Below are 22,677 nucleotides of genomic sequence, written 5' to 3' on the forward strand. Positions count from 1 at the left end.
TGTATACCGGATGTACAATAGATAGGTTCCTGTAACTTTGTGTGCTCTCTGAGTTGGTTTGCACGGGTTTGGGGCGGAGCGTGCCCGGTTGGTAACGGGGAGAAAGAGCCGAGGTAACAGCAGACACGGACGGACGCCTTCGCTCGTCTTACCCTCGTGTCTAACGGCTGGTTTCAAATGGCAACGACAGCGGACGAGCAGCGGGAACCGGCGGACGTCGCTGCCCTGTCGCCGCAACACAGCTCCCAACGCCACCACAACAGTAACAACAACAACAATAATAACAACAACAACAAAGACACTGAGGCGGGAGAGAGTGCGTCCTCCGCGACAGCGAGTACGGCGGAACCCGGCGGGACGGCGTCGCAGAGCATTGGGAACGGGTCGGTCATTAACCCCAACGGAGGGAACAACGGGAAGTGGGTCCGGCTAAATGTTGGCGGCACAGTGTTCCTCACGACGCGGCAGACACTTCTCAAAGAGCAAACTTCATTCTTGTACCGGCTGTGCCAACAACAAGACCTACATTCAGACACAGTGAGTCCGTTACACGTTACCGGGGAACATTACTTCACTGAACAGTTGGTACTTTGTTATAAGAGGTGAACAGCTACGTTTGGTACAAGCTACCAGAGCTATATCAACAACCCAGCTAAGGCCATGCTCCTATGTTTCAGCATCTATTTAAACTTTCCTTTTAAAAGTTAGTAGTATTTGGTATCCAATGCACCTTCAGGTGTGTTATGGGGAGGTGTTAGTGGTGTGGAAACAGTCTCCTTTTCTGCCCCATGTGCCAGGGAAGCTTTTAAAAAGCCCAAATTAACACTTTGTAACATTCCTGTAGTGCTCTTTCTCCTCCTAACAGTTCGTTTACTTTGGCCTCTCAGTTAATGATAACATTGTTAACCCCTGGCAGGTTGAAGTGAGGCTTTATTTGCAGTTTTTTTTTTTATCACCGTGTGGCAGGAAAGTTTCTTTTTTTTTTTTTTATAACCAGGCCAAAATATGTGAGCAGGTCTTGGCATGAAGTGAGCCAGTGCTTTACCTTCCAGAGACCGAATGGAAAAATTCTCCAGCTGAGTGGTGCACCATGACGTTTTTATCTTATAAGACATCACATAAGCCCTGAAGGAAGGGACTAACTATGTTATACTGTAACTAAATTATCCATGTACTCTTCCCAGAACCTATTACTTCAACTCCATTGTGGTCCAGAAATACACTCCTGCAGCTCCACAGTAGGTGTAGTTGTCTAATTACCCGCTGATAAACTACATGTGCAGTATAAAGCTCCCCCACTCTCTTCTTTCTCCTCCTGTAAATGTGTGTATTTGTGTGTGTGTGTGCCTCAGCATCACTTGACGGTGTGAACGTAGCTTGGGTCAGATGGATGAACACGTGCCTCCTCTTCTACAGGGAGCTGCATAGTCAGAAGCAGTGCAGCTGACATCATATCGAGAGGAGAAAGAGAGGGATGTATTGTGGATGTTGGAGTCACATGAAGAGGGAGCACAGTGGAAGGGCTGCTCATAAATGATGCAGATTTTTTCTATTATGCTGCAGCCTTTGATATGCATGTGTGATGGATAAATTAAGGGGCAGATCTTCCTTTGAGCTTGCTGACATCTGTTAACTGTCATTTCTCATGTTTAAAATGTTCACCTTGTGAAAAATTGCAAGAAAATTTGCTACGGGAAAGGTAGGTGTAATTGCATAAATGGGTAATTAGGACCAGTTTTAGACTTAATCACGAGGTACCAGCTAAAGTTTGGCTAAAAAATATCCAGTTGCATTGCACAGTAATATTTATTTTTATGAGTATCTTGATATTGCAAAATCCCCGACTTTATCACCACATCAGGGTTACAAAGAGTCAAGTTCCTCTTGGTGTTTGCAGAATAAAACAATCGGCCAGAGAGCAGGTATTCCTTGTGCCAGAGCCAAAAACAACCTCCAAATTTGGAGCTGGGAGGTTTTAACAGGAAACCAGACAAGGGTGTTCCCTTGCAGCAGCGCCTGGCTTTTTGGGAGGAAAAAGAATTCTCACATGACCTTAAATGCAACCTTACGGGAGCTCCCTCTGCACAGCTTTAAGACTCCCTTACTGTCTGTGTGCACAAACACACCTACAGCTCCGTCCTTCCTCCTTTCCTCATCCTGGTTCCTTCATTCTTCATGGCCCTCCCTCTCCTCATCCTCTCTCTCTCGGCAGCTGACTCACTCTGAATACTTATCACATGTTTGTCCTCTTTCTTTGTGACTTTTCTGCTCTTAATCTCAAAACTCCTGAATTTTGGGAGACGCAGTTTTAATGTTTTCATGTTCGTCTCCATGGCTGTGAATCCTTAGTGGGTTGTAACCTGTAGAAGTGATGGTTAAGGAGTGGCAGAGCTCCTTTCAGGCACCTAACACACCCTCCAGGCTTGTATTGATTCATCACTAAAGGCTGTGAAGTCAAAATGAAAGTGTCTGAAAGAGAGGGATAGTTTTAGTTATTATAAACCGTCTTCATTACCTCATGATGTCCCAGACCTGATTGGGCAATGATGCAGTAAAATGTAAAAGTGATTTTTTATTTAGTAGTTTTACGTCAAAACCTTTATGACAGAGGTCTGCAACCCGTGGCTCTCTGACTCCTTTCCTGTGGCTCCCTGTAGATTTGAAAAAAAAATGTTAATGAAATACAGAATTTTTATTTATGATTTTATTATTAAGAAATTATTTTTCTTATTATTTATTTATTTATTAAACTTTTTGCAAGTTTTTTTAAAATTATTTTTTCGTAAACTTTTTGCAAATTTAGGAATAAAAATTCCAATTTTTTAAAGATTTTTCAAATTTGTAGATTTCTTTTTTTTTTTTTTTTAATTTCTGCATTTTCCCCCCAAATTTTTGAAATAATTAAAAATGGAGCAAGTTTGTGAAAAGACAGTTTTTTTTTTTAATTTTTTGCAAATTTATAAAATTTTAAAACAGTTTTAAAATTTAAAATATTTTGCATTTTCAGCCATTTTTTGTATTCATTTTTTTGACAAAAATCACAAACTTACTGAAATATCTCATTATCAATTTATGAACTTTATATTACATAGTTTTCTAAATTTTTAATATTTGTAAATTTTTAAAAATAAAAAACCTGAGACATAACATTCACAATTTTATAAACACAAAATTTTCTCGTTCAGCTAATTATTCACTAGATTTTTAATATGTTTCAAATTTATACACTTTTTGTCTTTATTGTGAAGATAAAGTAGATTTTGTGGCTCCTGAATAACTTTAATCCAGGTGAGCTAAAGAAAATTGGCTCCTATGAAAGTAAAGGTTGCACACCCCTGCTTTATGAGAAAACAATCCACGTGTCCCTGACTCCGTCAAACCCACAGATCTGAACAGCTGTGAATGCACAGGAGCGTGAATAATTTAACAGATGGATGTAAAATCTGTCTGTGACAAGACACAAGCGTTTTCTCAAATTCAGCGCAGATGAAGAGTTATCCGTCTGCTTCCAGGACATTTTTCACATCCAACAGATTGTGTTCCCCTCAGCTTGTCACACTGGCAGAGGTATATAAAATTACTTTTTCAAGCCACCATACCAAATCACCCTGAACCTTTTAAAGGCACTACTGTACTGACCTGAGGTATCTTGAGGGCACTGTCTGAACCCGGCCTCTGCAGGATGCTGAGTCCACTCAGGACAATCTGAAGTTGATTTACACACAGGAGCAGATCAGCCTGTGTGTTTCTTCTCTCCCTCAGGAGACAAGCTGATTTTATCCTCCACATAGTCCCTCCGTAATCCGCTGATGCTGGTGTGTTTCTGCTCGGGTGTTCTTAGCTCTGTTAAACCCCACGCACACACACACTGTCTGGCTGTGTGTGGATGTTTTAATGAGATTACCTTCGCTTTAGCCATCCTGCCCCCACTCTGAACCAAACTTAGTGCTAACCACTGCTGCTAATAAGACACTAGATAACCTCACGGGATTCAAGCTAATAATGTTGCTGAAGTTCATTTGTTCAGTTCTTTGGCCCTGCTAACTAGTGTTAGTCTATCAGGTGTCACACAGCTAGCAGCTGCAGCTAAAACAACAGCAGCAAATTATATCACAGATTCAGGATTAGCAGCGGTTACATTTATTCTTTAATGCCATGTAGTGAAGATTTGGGGACTTAATTTTATATATATATATATATATATATATATATATATATATATATATATATATATATATATATATATATATATATATATATATATATATATCAATTGTTTCTTCTAATTCAGGGCTGACTGCTGTAATTGACGATTTTTCAAAAATCAGTCACTAAAAAATTGTTTGTAAATCATTACAGACTTATGAAATCAAAATTCACCTGTCCCTCAATCTCCTGATCCAAGATGATCAGTTGACAGTTTTCTGTAGTGTCACATGCTCTGTAAATATCACCTTCTAAAGGAAAATGTTCTCCATTAGGGAGCGATCTGAGGAAAATCCGTCAGTTTTTTAATTTTTTATTTATATCTTGATTTTAACAGGATTGTTTTTCATAATGCTTTTAAAACTTTTTTGACTTGCAGACAACATTTTTAGCACCAATTTTTTCTTTTCCTGCATTCTGAAAGATTTTTATGCCTCAATTGTTTTTTCTGCACCATTTCTTAACTTTAACTCAGTCTTGTGTCCTCTGATTGTTTTTTTGAACTCCCAATGTTCATATAATGATAATTACATTCATTTAAACACACCAGCTGTAAGTAATGTTGAGTTTCTGCAGAATGTTTAGAGCCTTAGTTTTTCACAATGCGCAGTCCAATTATAGTTTGAGAGATGTGAGCTGGTATAGTTTGGTTTGGTTTGTGCATTTGACAGAAAATGTAATATTTCACATATTTTATTAGATGATTCATTACCGTGTCGTAATAAATATACTGTAAGGTTGGAGCTGGGGGCTGTATGAAAATGAAACTCTGGCCATGATTGGCCATGAGCCCTGACGTTGGACTCATTTTCTCTAAAGCTGTTCGTCACTCTTTGTCCCATCTCACAGTGTCAGCATCAAATTCAACACAAGCCTGAACTTGCTGAATTTTTCAAAATGAGCAGTGGAAAGAGTGTATGTAAAACATTTTTAGGGCCTGAGATCAAAACAGGTTTTAACTGGATGTAAGGCTGCTGCACTTTATAAATTACACACACTGATTCTGTAATTTTTCCTTTCTACAATACATGACACAAACTAATACCAGACAAAAGAGATGTTTTGATTTTGTTGTACTAATACACAACTAAACGTTAAAATTATACAACTATAGTCTCTTTGCAGTCAGATATGTGTTGAAAGGAAGGGCTGCATTAAAGTGATACCAGGCAGACATTTATTGTAAATTGATTATAGCAATGGCTGACAGCATGATAAGTTTCAGGTCATATGGCTAACATCACACAGCTTGCAAAAGCATAGCACAGAGCTGTGTACTGTACACAAAACAGGACAGAGTTGAGGTTTTATAGTAGCTTCAAAATACTTCCTTGAGGTGTTAGCTCTCAAATCCTAAAGGGCTCAGATTCACAGTAATGAAACTGGAGAGGCAGAGGTGCTATCTATCACTACAGTTTCTTATTGGTTACACTTGACATGGATAGAAGCATTTACTTGCCATTTTTGAAAGTAAAAAAAAAAAACTGGGTTTTTTGCTCAGGTAGCGCTAAAAAAAACAACAACATCTGAGGTATTCAGATTCTTCCATAAATATGTTTAATTCACCCGGCAACAAGTGGATGTACATATGACCTACAGTGTTTATTATGCGTGGAGCTCCAATGATTCCACCTACACTAAAAATATCACCACCGCTGAGGAGCCGATGGTTCAGCCTGACCATCTGTGATGATGAATGAGGCGATCTCTAATTAGAAATCACAGGAAACTGTTTTTTTTCTTCAACAACTGTTGGCGCTCCCCTGATGCCAGAGTTACATAAACAGGTATGTGTTTCTACATTTTCACCACGGATCAGGAAAAGGTTACTACAGGATATACATCCCAGTGTTTGGAATATCAGTTTGTGTGCTCATAAAGAATCTGTTCTGCTGTGGACTCTACCCACTTGTGAGATATTTAACAGCCACATCCATTTCTCTAAACTCAACCACTAGTGCCCCTTACTACTCCACGACAGCTTTGTTATGTTTGCAGGACCATGTGCTATGCGAGCAAACAGATCTGTTGTGAGGAAAAACTACAGAATCTTAATCTGTGTTTGTGTAAGGGAGAAGAAAAAAAGAAGAGAAATCACGCTTCGACACATTCTGGGAGCTTTTTGCCAGTGTTGTCATGCCCACACTGTCAAGTCAAGTCACGTTGACGAGGCGTCTGTTCTGCTGCAGCTCCTCCGCTTTTTTTGGATGATGTGTTATTGCATCTGTGCTGCAGAGCCTGCAGTCTTCCACACTGTAATCACTGTGATTTTCAGGCTAGACAAACATACTGGATCCAAACGGTGCCGTCACTGCTGTGCCTTCACAGCCGTGTCCCATTTTTCATGTCCCTGTCAACTCTTGTGTGTCACCACCAGAAAACAGACAACCCCAAATGTTTTCTCCATCTCTCAGGCATCCTCTTCATTAACTATCCTCTTGTCTTTGTGCAAATTTTCTGCCTCCTATTTCCAATACAAGGGGATCTCTCAGATCTTCTCAGCATCATGATTTCCTTTTTCCTCCTCAGCAGAATCTAAATCTCATCGTTCATATGTGTAGGACTACTCCTCTGCACCTCACATTTTCTTGTGGAAACGTCTCATCAGAAGCTCTCGTCATCCTGCGCCAGCAGAGCTTTATAGCCCTGGATGAGATAAGTGTCCAGAAAAAAGTCATACTCCTGATTTAATCTGGGTTGACGGCGCACCATCAATCAAACAAATTTCCTTAATGCATGTAGCAGGAAGTCCATACTCTCACTATCTGACCCAGCAGCTGCAGCATCACGTCCAAATTTATATCCTTGGAAGACACATGGATGTGAAGCTGAGATAAGATTTAATGTTTAAAAACTGAGGCAAACTATATTTTCTGCACATTCTGGACACGTCTCAGTAGTCTCAGTCACACATCTACGGTACAAAGTGAGTTTGCAAAACTTGCTAGTTGTCGCATTTTAAATTATTGTGCTTTAAATCCTGCGAAGAGTTGCCCTCTCTATTCACGTGCTCCCAAAACAAAAGGACGCCTCAAGAGGAGTCCTTACGACAGTTGTGAAAAGTGCTCATGGGAACTGGAGTCTTTATCCCAGAAAAAAAATGCTGTTTCCTGCCAGAGGTGTCACTGCATTCGACACCAAACAGTTTGTCCTCACAGCGCCTTTATGACAATTAAAGCACTTTAAAAGATCATAATATACTCTTGATTACATCTGTTATGTTGGTGAAGTCAGCAACACAACAAATACTGTAGATGATAAGAGACGTTTCGATTTACGCAGTTTGAACTATTCCCTTAGTTCTGTAAATTATAACTCGGCTTTGTTAACACATTTTAAGGGCTGGGTTTGTGATCCTGCAGGAGTTAACAAAGAGCAGAATTATTTTATTTCCTTCTTCTAACTTTTTCTCTGCTAAGATTATTTCAGCAGGACAGGACAGCAATACAGGGGCTAGAAATGTTTGGGAATGAGAGTCACTGAGACACATATCAAAGTCATCGCCAGGAGTCAAACCTGTAACCAATGCATCAAGATTATGTCCTCTGTTGGATGCCTGCTAGACCAACTGAGCTGCTCCCACGCCCTCAGAGAAGAATTCTTCCATACTGGAAAAACACTCCTCGCCTCAGTGATGGAGCTGACGCCAAGCAGAGGGAAGGGGGAGGGAAAACAATGATACTATTTGCAGAAGGAGGTGTGTCTGAAACATGCTAATCTGCTACATCTGTGTTAATGAACTGGAACTTTCAAATCCAGGATAGGAGCTGACAACGCTCCAGTTCCCAGTAAACAAAACTGGTTTTGCATTAAACCTCCAGTCTAGATGAGCCCCTCAGATATTCAAAGCAGTATGAAATCCTTATCAGGACGACTTCCAACGGTGAAACAGCGTGATGTAACAGGATCAGGAGCAACGGAAACAATAGTTTCACTTCTGTCTGGATTCAACCTCTGAGTATAGGATTGTAAGGTAACGTTCCTAGTGAGGAGATGCTAATAACAGCAATAACATAGACTTGCACTAAGTGCAGGAAAAGCCTGAGGTTGTTTGTCAGCTGCATCAGAAAACAACCACTAATCATTTAGTCATGTGAAAACAGCAGGTTCTTTATTCAGGTCTACATTTTCCTTCTCACTTTCTACAGTGTCACTCCAAAGATCGGGGGTATACTCTAGGAGCCATCCTTCAAATGTTAGTGTGTTATTAAGACATGGAAATACAAGAGATTATCTTTCAAGTGGCAGATAATTCAACCAGAAACAATGTACACTACTCGCTTCCTGCTCCACAACCCTCTTCCCTCTGATTGGCCTGAAGAGAGCAAAGGGCTGACCTTGGTGTTTGAGGCCCGTCCATTCAACTTGTCATGAACCAATTATACTTATATGAAGACCCCATGAAGGGCTTGTGAAGACCTTGTGAAGATCTTGTGCTGTCACAAAAGCATCAAACCCCCTCTTGAACCACTGTCTTTACTGCCAGTCTACATTAATTCATTACAGTGGTCTGCACAGAGGGGTGTCGCCCCCCTCGTGGCCCAAGTCTTGAAAAAAAATATCAAAAAAATTAAATGTCCTCTCAGGAGTCAAATGTGGGCTTAAGTGTGCTCAGAAACCATGGAAAAATTAGCCCTCTCTTCAGTGGTGATAACGCACTGTTTGTGCCTGTTTTTCTCTTTTAGCCCCTGCCCTTTAAAAGTCTGTGCACGCCACTGGTTTGTTATATACCTGATGTGAATTTCTTTAAGGGCTTTTGTCTTTGCCTCTCTCTTCCTTCCTTCATTGGCATGCTTCTCCCTGAAAGGCATCACTGACCCATGTGTTAATGACACTTAACCAACAAGAGCAGGTCACATGTCAGGGCCCTCAAGCAGGTCGAAGTAGATGGAAAACAAATTCTGCAGTAATGATGGGGCAGAGAGAGGATGTGCGTGTATGTTGAAGGTGCTGCAAGTATGACTGTAGGGCCTGGAGGTGGGAGAGCAGCTTGCTGCTTGCATGCATGTGATAATAAAACCACCTCTGACGAGCTGAAGCCTTTCCATGCAGCTGTAGAAAGCTGGTGCTGTGGCTGAAATGCCTCAAAGAAGACACAGATTGTTAGGGCTGGGACGATATGTTCTTCTCGCGATTCAATTCTGTTACGATTTTTGGGGTGCCGATTTGATTTACAATTTTTGCGATTTTTAGCTTACTTTTTAACACCAGACCGTGGGGAAAAGTTAAATGATGCTGATGTATCTGCAGACTATATCAGGAGCCATATTTTCCCTCAAAGTGCACATCACGTGAGTCAGAGAGAAACATTTCACCCTCTGCTGGAGAAAAGTGGTAACTTTTTTCCGATCCAGTTCATAAACAAAGACTGAATGAAGAATTTGAATTTGGAAAGAAAAGATTTTTTGACAAAGAAACCCAATTTTAATAATGTCGAACAAAAAAACTAAATATATTAATTTTAGATTTTTTTCTCCCACCCCTACAAATTGTACCATTTTACTTCCCACATGCATAAATTCAGTACTCACAAATTGTTAGATACAGAAAATGGGTTTTAGAAGCGTACGTTTTTAACTATAAACTCTTGCATCTTTCTTTGACAAACCCCCATCCTCTGAGGGGGCTCTTATTTTGTTGAGTCCTGCAATGTGTCTGGGGTTTGTACATCCGCCTCAGGCAGCCAGAACTGCATACGTCAGATAAAATTGCATACCAGGATGTTATTTTCCTGCCAGTGAGCTCTGAGTCTAAAAATAATCTAAAACAGCCCCTGCTCAAGGAAGTAACCTAATAAAACAATTATTTGTATAGACAAACAATTGGTAGTGGAGTTACATGAGACCAAAACAAGGTTATCATGAGTATTAAATGCCACCACAGTTAAGGTCAACAATCAGTCTTCATGGTTCATGAATATGACATTTACTTTATGTAAACTCTGAGTGTGTTGTCTTAATGCCAGAGTTTAATGAGTTTTTTCTGTTTCTCTTATTTTCTATTTCTTACAGGATGAGACGGGGGCCTATGTGATCGACAGAGACCCCACATACTTCGGCCCCATCCTGAACTACTTGCGGCACGGCAAACTGGTCTACAACAAAGAGCTGGCTGAAGAAGGTTTCTGACATGCTTTACTCAGGGGGTCCTGGGTGCATGACTTTGCTTTGCCACTCTTACTTGAAGATATAAGAAAATGAGCAGACACTACTGTCTATCTTTCATGATATTCTTCGTTTAGGTGTTATACTGTCTGTCTGGTGCACCTGTTGTAGCTTTACATGAGTTACAGTTAAAAAAAACAACTATTTTAATAACATGATTTCTTTAGAAAAACTTTATAAACAGCTTTCTGCCTATTACGCCTTGTTTTAGCTGCTGTCTCTTTAAGGCTTCTCGCTCCACAAACCCCCTTCCTTCTGATTGGCCAGCTCTCTATCTGGGGCCAAACTATGGGCAAACCTTGGTGTTTGTTTCCAATGTGTTGGGGGACCTTATGCAATGACTATCATTTCAGTGAGTCTCATGAGGATCTCATTAACATCTCATGCTTTTTTTTTTTTGATCAAAGTATTTAATTTTGTGTGTAATTACAGAGAGAACAACATAAACAACAACAAACAAATAGAACAGTCGGGGACTAAAAAAAAACGTGCCCCTGTCCTAATCCCCCCTCCCACAATACAGGGTCATCAATATTTGGCCAGGCAATCAAAAAAAAATAAAGAAAGGAAGAAAATAATAATGATAATAATAATAATAATAATAATAATAATAATAATAATAATAATAATAATAATAATAATAATAATAATAATGCTTTTTTTACAGATTGTTTTGAGCAATCTACAGATTCAGAGATTTCTGTGACATATGAATACAAAGTTTTTTTTCAGTTTCTAGGAAATAAACTGGAGTCTTGATCCAAACATAGAAATTCTGAGTGATCCACCTTTCATGTTGTTTTAACACCTTAACACCTGAACACTACAAAATTGCTTAGTGGTTAGCTTAAAGTCATAAATGAGCAGTCATAGTGATGGGTAATGTTAAAAGTAGTGCAATGTATATAATCTTTGTATAGTGAGCCCATAATAAGGAACGATTAGTTTAATGACTGGTCATGAAAGCAGAGTAAAAGTAAAGAAAAAATAGAGAGCCATGTATTAAAGAAGAGTCTAGAAAATTACATAAATAAATGCCAACTCTAGCCCCCAGCCTTCAGAGGGCTAGCCAATCAGAGTGAGGGGGGTTTGTGGAGTTGGGTGCCTTAAAGAGATAGGGGCTACATTTTAAGGGGTTTGCTGAAACACCAGTGTGAGGATTTTTTTGAGCTTTATATCAGGTGTGGCTGTGGAAAGGGGACCAGGGGGGCAGCATAAAGACAAAAAAGCGCAGTACCTCCTCTTTAAAGTTTCTGTGTGGAAATTCTATCTGATGAATAAACAGGCTGGAATTGGTAGTATCAACACAGTTCATCATTAATGTTTTGCTCTTGCCTGTAAACACTGTCATGGGGTAGGTATCAGAGGTGTCAGTATACAGCATGCTAGAAATAATATCATTAACACTATCTATGGCTAAATGACTTAAATGGATGAAATAAGGTAATCATTTGCAAAGTCTTTATACAGTAGTGGAGAAAGGGTGAGCTCAAAATAATTGGTAAAAATCAGAGTTGCTGTGTTACTGGCATTGAAACTGGCTCACATGCTTTTTTCTTTAAGGTGTTTTGGAGGAGGCTGAGTTTTACAACATCACCCCACTGATCAAACTGATCAAAGAGAGGATCGTGGAGAGGGACTCCAAAGCCACACAGGTATGCGCACGACTTGTCCAAGTGTTTCACTGAGCTCTGAGCTGCAGGTTTGTCTTCAGTCACTGCACTGGTCTTCCTGCGTAATGATAATAACACGATGGTGTCGGTGTGATGCTTTTCTCTCATTCTTTCTGTTCCGTGATTTCACCCTTCTGTGCTTCTCTTCAAAGAGTGCTGCTATACATCAGGCTCCTCTCTTCTTCCCTTCTCTCTGGATGGTTGCACTCACTCTTACATAACTCCCTGCTGCACTAAACACACACCCACCAGCTCTGGCCTGGGGTTACATATTGTAGAGTGTTACAAAAAGGAGTGCTAGCCTATGACTGTATCATTTACTGCTCTTTGATTCCTGCCCAGTGCCTCCATGTCATGCTGGCAGGGTTTTTAAGAGCTCACTGACCAACCTAGCAGCTAATAGCCATATTAATATTTCAGCACCGTTGAAACTGTACTATATTACTACTACTGGCTTTCTGTTTCTTTTATTTGCCTCTCTACAAACAAATCTGCCTCTATCTCCGGTCTCCTTAACCCTGCCCTCTCACTCTCCCCAGCAGGTGCCCCCCAAGCATGTTTACCGGGTGTTGCAGTGCCAGGAGGAGGAGCTGACCCAGATGGTCTCCACGATGTCGGACGGCTGGAAGTTTGAGCAGGTCAGCGTGCGCGCCTGCAGAAAGCCCCGCACCGGACTGCTCTGGACTGTGGGTTGGACTCACGCTGCTGCTGACCCTTTAATCTTGACCCTTGGCCTGACCCCTTGGTCCTCACCTGAGCCCTGCTATCTGCACTCCCTAAGATGAGCTTAGGTTTCCCAGAATGCTTCTGTTTTCAGTTTATATCTCTACTTATTAAGCTTGAACAGGGCATGTATCGATAGCTGACTTTGCAAATCAACCTAAATCTTCACTATTCTTAACTATCTTTTAAATCAGATAAAGACATGAAGTCACTCTGTGTGCAGCCCTCCTGGTCCTCAGTCTTTTCACACTCAGAGTTCAGAATCCACACAGGGGTTGTATCGTATTACTCCTGGTCAAAGAAGTTATTGCTACAGCTGTTAGATTTAAAGATTTTTTTTTGAGAAGTATTCTGTTTATATATGCAATTACTGTTTTCACATTGTGAGCAACGAAATCAAATACTTTACAGACTTTATTAAGGGGTCGTTCATAGATCAGTTGCACATTTTTATGTCTGATTCCAACACATTGACTCAGCACTCAGTAAAGGCTCAGGACGCAGCCCCTCTGATTTCATGGTCAGTAATGCTTTCATAGAAATAAGTTCCTTTTAGCCTTCTTAAAGCATTGAAAACACAGTGAGGACTTTGTAAATTATTTTAAATAGTCTCACTTAATATATTTATCTGTTCATATTCCACAACTTAAAGATCAGATTGCCAAAATTGGTTGTTTTGTGAATGCTGCTTCTTAGTATCCGTGGTCGGTTTGGACATTCAACAGGGAACACAAAACCATTTACGCCATGTAAATCCTTTTTTCTGCTGAAAACAATTTTTTGGTTTTATTTTGTAGTAATGGTGAACACTGGTGCTTGACTGTCAAAAAAGAACAAAAGAGCAAATAAACAGATAGTCTGCTCACTGTCTACACACTAAACTAGTTCAAAAAATTTGCTTGTTGTCATGTTCAAAACAATGTATGTAACTACAAGGAAATACACAGCCTCGTCACTTTGCATCTTGCAAAAAGCTGTTATGAACAAAGGGAATTAGTATCCTGGAAAAAAACCCACTATTGATTCTTGAGTCCTCAAGAGGACTGTAAAATCAGCTCTGTAACTCACAGCTGTTGCGCCTATCACCGCGGCTCATGGTTTCAGTAACTAACTATATTTTCAATCCAAGATATTATTATTGCTTTATAGCTGAAAAAATATGCCATTTGCAGCCTGCTTGTGTCACTGAAATTTGGCCCTTTAATGCTGTAAAGTCACAAACTTGTATTTGTTCCCACAATTAGGGATGGGTACCTTTCACATTTGAAACGATACAGTATTGATTCCTGGTATCTGGCAATCGGTACCTGTGCTCAAGCGTACCAATTTTTGGTACTTTTTTGTGTTGATGTGGTAAAAAAAATATCAATTTGTTTAATAATAAAATCTCAGTTCTTTTCAATGTAACATGTTTTTTCATCAATATATAACCTTATAATCCTGTGATCATATCCGGCATGGAAAATAGCCTACTCTTCCACTCCCTCAGAGTCACAAGGATGCATTTAGGTACCTAAACATGGTACCTTTCGAATGTATGTGATTCAGTACCCGGTACTTTTGACAGAATTCAGTCGGTACCTATAAAAGTACCAAATTCGGTATCCATCCCTACCCACAATATCTACAGTCACTGGTAACAGAGCGACCCCATTCCTGCTCACAGTGTGAACACAGATGAAAACTGGGACAGAAGTATTGATCCTTGGAGTCACAGTAATCTCTCTGTGTTAGTGGAGTGGCTTTAGTATTGTTGACACTCTCCAGCAGTGACTCAGACTTACATTTTCTGAAGGCTTCATGGACCCTGAGGAGGTCAGCCTGTCCACATTTTAGTCCAGGATTTGCTTACTGACCCCCTCCCTCGCCTTTCCTGCCCGCTGCTTTGACACTTTGCTCCACTGCATGCTGCACAGACACGATTTGTTTCCTGCAGAAGCTGACCCACAGTTGTATTGTTGCTCCACCTGTAGGAGATAGTCCAGTGTTGAGTGTTAACAGTAGGCTGACCCCCTTACCCTACCCCACTCTACCTGTTACCCCACACCAGCATGACCACAAGAGTCTCTCCTCGCTATAGTCCGGGATCTCTGCTCTTTCCTCCTCTTTTTTCCTGCTTTTAGTTGTCTCTGCTGTTACCTCCACTTTTTTCCACACACTCACTCTGCCTCTCTCTGTCTCTGTTTATCTTTCTGTATCTGTGTCTTTCTCCAGATGGTCAACATCGGCTCGTCGTACAGCTACGGAACAGAGGACCAGGCTGAGTTTCTCTGTGTCGTATCTAAGGAGCTCCACACACCTGGATCTGGACTGGGCACGGAGCAGAGCCACAAAACTAAGGTGAGTCCTTTTCTTTACCCTTTCCTGCTCCAAGCTGTCAGGCTGTGAGTCCACATGTGGTGTTGTCCTTGTTTTGTATGTGTGCTTTTCTGTGTTGAGTGAAAGAGAAGAGGGCTGTCTCCTCTCATCGAGTGTCTTTTGATCCTGCGCTCTCCACTCGAAGCTCCAAATGTCACTCACCTCGAAATGTCATTCACAAAATCATTCACTCCATCTGTCACACGGCTCTCCTTTCTTTCCTGCTGCTATCGACTTTTCCTCTTGTCTACCTTCCTTTGTGTCCACCTCTCTCCTTCATGTGGATATATAGATATATATCTGTCCTCCGCTGTATTATCCTCAGCCTCTCACAGTCCACTCACTGACACTCATCAACATGTTCATTTTTTGTCGTTTTCTGTTCTGTTTTGTTTTTCTTTTCTGTTCTGTTTTCCCTCCGTCCATCATGCTGAATGAAGTCATCGGAGATGCAGGAGGAGGAGGCTTCGAAGGAGGAGGAGGAAGAGGAGGAGGAGGGAGGGAGAGATACCACACCGAATGAGTGGCTTAGAGAATGAGGGAGTCATGTTTCTTTGTTCCAAAGAGAGGCGGGAATGGGTGAGGAACTGTGCGCTGGATGTGCTTAGTTGGTCGACGTTGTAGATATTAGTGTGTGTGTGTGTGTGTGATGCCTGAGGTCGCTTTGGTTGTTTCATGTCATTGCATTGAGTGTGACCTCTAAGCTTTCCCACACTGAAAACAAATCGATCAAAAAATCAACCAACAAAAATAATAACGGTAAAAATTGCTAACATGTGACCTTATAAGAATACATTTTTTTATGGGCAGGTGCAAAGTGTAACTAAAACAGTTACGTTTATAAGCAGCTCTTTTTTGGCTTTTGATTTTTACTTCATTTCAAGATAGGGATATCCCGATCACAAGTATCGCATCGGGGCAGATTTTGGCACTTTTTTGATTTTCCATTTCAGCCAGTCTTCTCAAGCGATCATTCATGTTTGCTGAAAATGAGCAAATATTGCTGCTGATGTGTCAGTATAACCGAGCGCTCTTAAGTTGATGAGAGAAAGATAAAACAACATATGGTTCATCGATGTGGAACAACAGCCACACCCACGCCTGAAATACAACAGATACGTCTGCCGTTTTGAGTTAGTTTCTGGTCACGACTTCCTGCCCCACTTGATCTTTCCTACGCTCAATTTCTGCATCACAGCTCCGTGTCCGTCAAAAAATAGGGTGGCTGCTTAATGCTTATCACTTGAAACATAACGGACCAGCCATGCAGACGTGCTGCAACAGAATGGATCCAGTGTGAGTTCACACATTGGTTTCAATGAAACCTATTTAATCCGTTTGCTGTAACGAAACGGAGATGCACTGCAGACCCATCCGTTGTAATGTAACCGTTAGCTTTATAATGGAATACGTGAGCACAATCAGACACATTACAGAAATAAAATCTGCTTTACAGCATCCTACGGTAACTCCCCATGAACATGCAGTTCAAAAACACAAAAACAAACAAGTTCGGTACAACAAAAACATCCTACAGCTCTGAGAAGAAGCAGATCAATTCCATCACTGTTATCCACAGTATGCTGTTCCAACACTTCCTTTCACATCCTGCCTCACTGGAGCTGTACAGCACATAGACTGTAAAAAAAAAAAAAAAAATTGCTTGATTCAAAGTGAGGTCGCCACAAAAACTACTCCCCCTGGTGGCTGGCTGCAGTATAGGTAAAAAAAATCCAGCTCTCCTCTCATTCCAGCTGGGCTGTAGAAATGTTATGTCCTAATGTTGTGGTGATTTGAAGATATCATTTGGCTGTCTTGTGAACAAGTCCTCTTTTTTCTAAAAAGTTTCATTTTTATTAACTATTTGAGGTAAAAAAAAAAAAGGTTTTACGTCCTGTTTAACAATGATTGACAGCTGCATTTTTTCCGGGGACTGTAAAATATGTCGGGAGGTAGAGTCAAGAAGTGATTAGACTATATATTATTTTTTCACCCGGCTCCATTCAGATACTTCCAGAATCCCTCACAGTCGGCACATCCCTATTTCAAGATCAGGGTTGGCCTTTCCACCCACATGATTGGTTTATGTGAAGCTTATTTCCAAAACCGAAAGATAAATTAATCTGTTATCTTGAGGAAATCGTCCTTTTTTCTTGAGATTAGAAGGAATTTATTGCCAAGATCTGGAGAAGAAAACTGAAATTAAATTATATTGAAAAATTGCAAAATAAAATAAAATATAGTCATCATGACCTTCAAGGGCTTCCATACTTACTCATTAAATCAGTAGCTCTAACCAAACAAGATATAAATATAATTAATGTAGTGAGAGCTAATACAAATTCTAATATCTAAGCAGCGAGGAAAATTTATTAGAAGTAATTAATGTGTTTTGACACTTATTAAATTTTTACCCAGAACAGCCCTTATATGAAAACACTCAGCGTGTGTGATGCAGTTCACTAATTGGCTGCTGGATGAAAATGTCACTCTCTCATGCTGTTTGTCATAATGACCCACAGCAGTGTGTGTCTGTGTGTGTAAACACGGGCATGCTCAGTCCGGTCCCTCAGAGACCCGGCGCAGCCACAGCCGCACAGATATCGATCAAACACAGTGTCTCCGCGGGCTCTCATTACCGATGCTGTGACATGAAATATCTCTGACCTTTCTGTGTACCAGTTGCGCTGGATGTCCTTCTGTGTCTGTGTACTTACTGTACGTGCAGTGTTAAAGCAGGGGTTAATACACACGCCACATAAAGGACACATGAACATGCAGGCACATGCTTTAAAAGCAGGAGAAAACGTGTTTGTTTTGTTAATGTTCATATGACAGTAAAGTCATTTGCCTTCATTTTCATTACCACGATCACCAAAAACAGAGTTTAAAATCTTTAAAATGTTTGTCAGGCTACCAGTGATTAACAATTTCTAATGTTTTCTTTTCGTTCTTCATTCACAGCTTTTCCAGATTCATGGATCCCGGATGTAAAAATCAAAACAAAAATAAGAATATAAGTTATTTTTCTTCTTGACTTGTTATGACACTTTGTACACAGTGTATATGTGTGTTTCCTCAACAAGCAGTCATTAAAACCAGATCTGTAGCACTGTTAATCATCCATGAACACGAAGCCAGTTAGAAAGATGACCAAAAAGAACAACAGGAAAAGCCAATCTCACAGCTGGACTCAGCGAAAGATATTTTTTCAGTGAAAGTTTATCAGATGAAATAATCATGTGGCGGCCTGCAGATGTTATATCAACCAAGAGCAGTAGTGGAGCTTAGTAAAATATGACCAAAGATCCAGATTAAAGCTGGCTGATCCAAGGTGCTGCATTCAAAAACATAGTGTCTGACATATGCATGAAAAAATGAACATTGTCTTCATCACTTCACAAAGATCTGATCCGGTAATGAGGGAGAATGGAGTGAAAGAACTGTACGATATGTGCAAGGCCTTGTTTGGGAAATGAAACATCAATAGTGATCCTATTGTGCTCAAAAAAACTTAAATGGCCGTTAAGCTTGAGAAAAACCTGAAAAGTAACAGTAACTGAATTATTTGTTGCCCTCAACATAAATTTAGGTAAATGCTGATTTATTTTGTGATTTTGAATGTTTTTGGTTGGTGTGGCTTTATTTAATTGTAGGAAACAGTAAAACGCCCAGCAGATGAGGGGTTGTTAATTTAGGATGCAGGATAAGTGTCTTTAATTTCCTCTGATAATAAAAAGGTTTCATGAGGCTGCAGCAAATCTCTAAGAGATCATATCAACCCCTGTCTAAAAGAACCTCAAAGCAACAGCAGCCCACACTGATGCGCTTCTCTTCACTGCTCCTCCTGCATCAACACCCCGTGGTGCTCTCACACACACCTGCACCACCACGTGCCGGTGCATGCTCAGCAGCCTCGCCTCGGTCTGTCGCCTTGGCTGCCATCCAGAGTCGGCTTTGGCCTCAGCTGACAGAGAGAGAGATGTTGGCATGAGTTAGCAAAGACAGTAGCGGAGTCACAGAGGAGGAGGGAGTGAGGGGGGAGGGGGCAGGAGAGGGTGAGACAGCAGCGTTAGGTGAAGCCACTCTAACATTGAAGTCTCCTCTGACGTTTTCTTTGATTGGAGAAAGGGCAGCTGTTAGCGTGTAGGATCAGCTCTCAGAGCGTGCTGATCTGCCGCAGTGCAGGTGTTTGATTGAAATAGGTTTGAAGAAGCGGTAAGTGAGACATTTACACGTGACTTCTGTCAACCTCTATTGGCAACTTGTAGGAACTGCACCACAGATCAAATCCATGCATGTCTGTGGAGTCTGAGTTTGATCACATTTTTTTTTTGTAAATCTGCAAAAACACTTGACACAATCCCACTATTATCATGGATGGCACACCCCATCGTCTCCCAGTGTGACGGGTGAAAATACCACTCTGATAGGTGCTGATGTTCCCATGACAGTCATAGGAGAAAAAGTGATCTGGCAGGTGGAGCTGGAAGGCTGCTACACATTTTGCACCAGCTATAACACACATTAATCTCACTGACCAAACAACAAAGGTCCTTCCTCAGAATGGCCATAGTCCATAGGTGGCAATAGGTCTTCTTAAAGGGGCGGTGTCATATTTTCTCATGTTTTACCCATAGATATCAAGTAGCAATGCTGGATGTCCATACTAAACGTGCTGATTTTCAAACTTCTACTGTTATATGTTGTGGAGATCTCCTGATCTGCCTTTAAACTCCTGAAATGATCTGCTATGAACATACGAACAAAATCTTTATGAGATCTGCATGAGACTCTCTGAAATAATGAGGAAATCACATAATGATCTCCTGACTGTTCCAAACATGCCTGAAACACATAGTTCTGGGCCTCTAGAGGGCTGGCCAATCAGAGGGGAGAGGGTTTGTGGAGCTAGGAGCCTTAAAGAGACGGTATGTCAAATGAAAATATTGAAACGTTTGTTCTCCAAAACACTAGTGTGAGGAAAAATAGGATTTTTTTTTTTTAATTAAGATTTAGTCTATGTAACGCTACTGTGGGTGTACCAGGGGGATGGTAGCAAGCCTAAAAATAGCACAATACCCCTCTTTAAATATGAGTATAACAATATTGGCAAAAACTCAGCAGCATTATCATGCACCCTTCAAAGGAAGATAAAATATCTCTTGTGTACTTTTTGTAAGTATGTCTTAAAGCTATCCTTCACACAAATGATTTCTGCAGCAGCTCATTCCTGTCTACCTCTGCTGTTTTTGCTAAAACTGCCCTGGCTGGCTGGGCATCGGACAGTAACACAAATGCATTCAAACTGCTTCCTCCCAGGCAGTAAACGAAGCCACAGTCTGAGACAATCCATCACTAAAATCACAGTCTGTGACTTTTTTGATAACATTTTGATAAACAAATCCGAAAACATGACTTGCAAATACAAAACTGTCTCAAGTGCACTAAAAGCTGTCATTCCATTTCAAGCGTCAAATAAAAATCCTGCACCTTGGGGTTACCTGCAACATGCTGTTCGCTGGATTAGCAGACGACAGAAATGTTCAAATAAGACTGATGATGATAATCATGACAAAATGATTAGAAGGAGGACTTAAAAGACTGAGACACTCATAAGTTTAACGTTTTATGACGTACACATTTTGTCCTGCCCCCCCGAACTTGGATCATCAGGTGCCTTGAGTTCAAGCAGCAAAACAGACGTGTAAAAAGAACAATGGGTCACATGGTCACAGGTCCTTTCTTTCAACACGCTAAGTTCTTATTTGTGTCGATCAATGGTTAGTAGTTTACAACCTCACTGAGAGTCCAGGTTTGGTATTTGTGTGAATTTCTGTCGGTGCAGATTTGCTGTGAGAGTTTTATTTTTCATAAGGTGTTGAAGCTGAGACTTAGAGAAAGGTGTAACCTGTTTTGTATAAAAATGTCATGCCTTTTTTAATTTTTGTATTTAATTTATTATTTTTCACTACAAAAGTATGGGGTTTGCCTTTTTTAAGTGTGTGTTTGCATGTGTTAGGGAGAGGATGTCTTTTATGTCGAGTTTTAATTTTTGATGTCTTTGACAGTATAGAGAACTCAACTGGTCAGGTTTACGAAAACAGTTTTTGCTCACATCACTGCTGTGGAAAGGACATTTTTGTTTCCTCTGAGATGAAAATATTTTACTTTTTTTGCATGTTTGCTGGATCCACACTCCTCTTTTTTACTTGCACACTTTTTGTTTCTGCTACAGAGTAGAGTGTGTTTTTGCCAGTCTGATATGTAAAACCTGTCTTTCATTATTCTGTGCAAAAAAAAAATCAAACTTTAAGGCAGCTGTGGATAGAAAAATGTTTTTATCTGATGCTGGACTTTCTTCTTCTTCTGCCGTCAATCGTGTCTGTAAACATAAAAACAAAACTGTGTGACACATGCAATGTACCGCCTCAGAATATCACCTACAGGCTTTGACAAACGCTGTGTTTTGTTTCTTTGAGCTGTATTTCATCAGAACCAGAAAAAACATTTGGAACAGTTTGACAAAATCGTTGAACCATTTTTTATGTTAGTTTTTTTATTTGATGTAAATGAATGTCACAATTCTAAACAAAAATAAATCTTTGTCATTTGGTTTAAAATACAAGATTGGAAATTGTCATTTTTGGAGGCAGCCTGTCACAACTAAGATGTTTCTTTACATGTGTGTTTATTACATGTTGTGTGTCTTATGATGAAAAATTTGGTATTTTCAGGAGAAAACACTTGAGAACGTACTAAAACATGTGAATACAATATGACCAAAGCTGTTTTAAAGTCATCCATCTTTACTGTATGTTACATCACAACCTTTGTCTTCTGTTTTTGATTATGCAACTAACACATCACTTCCTACAGTTCAAAGATTTAAAGATGAACATTATGGCCTCAGTGAAACAAAGCAAAATGTGTTTTCCCCATTCTTTCTTAAAGGTCCCATTATGCAAAAATCACTTTATTAAGTTTTTACAAAATTTTGGAGTCTTTGGCTTTCCTCCCAGCCCACAAAAATGTGATATATAATGACAAAACCTGAACTTAGTTGTGCTTGTGAATGTAAAATCCTGACTTAAATCGAGCTATTTGTATTACTACTAGTACTAGTCTGACCTGATTGATCCACCGGAGCAGACACCCATGCACCCCCTCCCCGCTCATTCTCTCCAGCAGCCGGGAGGAGAATGCTGAAGCTGAAGAGCCATCACTGCTTTGTTTTTGGCAGTAAACAGCCACACAGTTCCACGCACAAGCTTCCCATCTCGAAGAAGACAAGACTGAGTGGCTAGAGTTCATTTATCAGGAAATGTGCCAGCTACACTCAGTAAAACTGTGCATGTGTGTGCTAGTCACTTCACGGCCGACTGCTTTTCCAACTTTGGACAGTACAACAGAGGGCTAGCAAATAGACTGGTCCTGAATCCAGGCGCATTACCAACCATCCACCAACAAACCTCGGACCCTGGAAATGTGTGTATTTTAAATGCTGTGTGCTGTGGAGCAGATGTAAGAGCTTTTCCTCAGTGTCCCCCCTG

The 22,677-nt window shown here is 40.4% G+C and overlaps 1 protein-coding gene across 6 annotated transcripts; it reads left to right on the plus strand.

The window, feature by feature from the left end:
* The first annotated feature begins 42 nt into the window (after positions 1 to 42).
* kctd17 (potassium channel tetramerization domain containing 17) lies at positions 43 to 21,752 on the plus strand. 6 transcript variants are annotated; one of them, XM_074663067.1, is made up of 7 exons: positions 43 to 537; positions 10,218 to 10,326; positions 11,934 to 12,025; positions 12,586 to 12,729; positions 14,981 to 15,106; positions 15,565 to 15,703; positions 18,089 to 21,752. In XM_074663067.1, the coding sequence occupies exons 1-6, from the start codon at positions 178 to 180 to the stop codon at positions 15,661 to 15,663; spliced, it is 930 nt and encodes a 309-aa protein (XP_074519168.1). In that variant the 5' UTR covers positions 43 to 177; the 3' UTR covers positions 15,664 to 15,703; positions 18,089 to 21,752. The 6 variants fall into 6 exon arrangements, with proteins under 6 accessions (XP_074519168.1, XP_074519167.1, XP_074519170.1 ...); XM_074663066.1 differs by having other exon boundaries at positions 44 to 537; positions 12,583 to 12,729; XM_074663069.1 differs by having other exon boundaries at positions 44 to 537; positions 12,586 to 12,681.
* Positions 21,753 to 22,677: the final 925 nt, after the last annotated feature.

This window comes from Halichoeres trimaculatus, unplaced genomic scaffold, assembly GCF_033239565.1.
Source record: "Halichoeres trimaculatus isolate MK-OKI-2021-1 unplaced genomic scaffold, fHalTri1.1 fHalTri1_scaffold_23, whole genome shotgun sequence".
NCBI classification, from domain to species: Eukaryota; Metazoa; Chordata; class Actinopteri; order Labriformes; family Labridae; genus Halichoeres; species Halichoeres trimaculatus.

What these genes read in the sequence shown, in the direction of transcription:
- kctd17 (XM_074663066.1), top strand. Translation starts at nt 178, where the DNA reads ATGGCAACGACAGCGGACGAGCAGCGGGAACCGGCGGACGTCGCTGCC. An exon ending in AAGACCTACATTCAGACACA is followed by an intron (nt 538 to 10,217) that starts GTGAGTCCGTTA and finishes TATTTCTTACAG; the next exon opens with GATGAGACGGGGGCCTATGT. An exon ending in CAAAGAGCTGGCTGAAGAAG is followed by an intron (nt 10,327 to 11,933) that starts GTTTCTGACATG and finishes TTTTTCTTTAAG; the next exon opens with GTGTTTTGGAGGAGGCTGAG.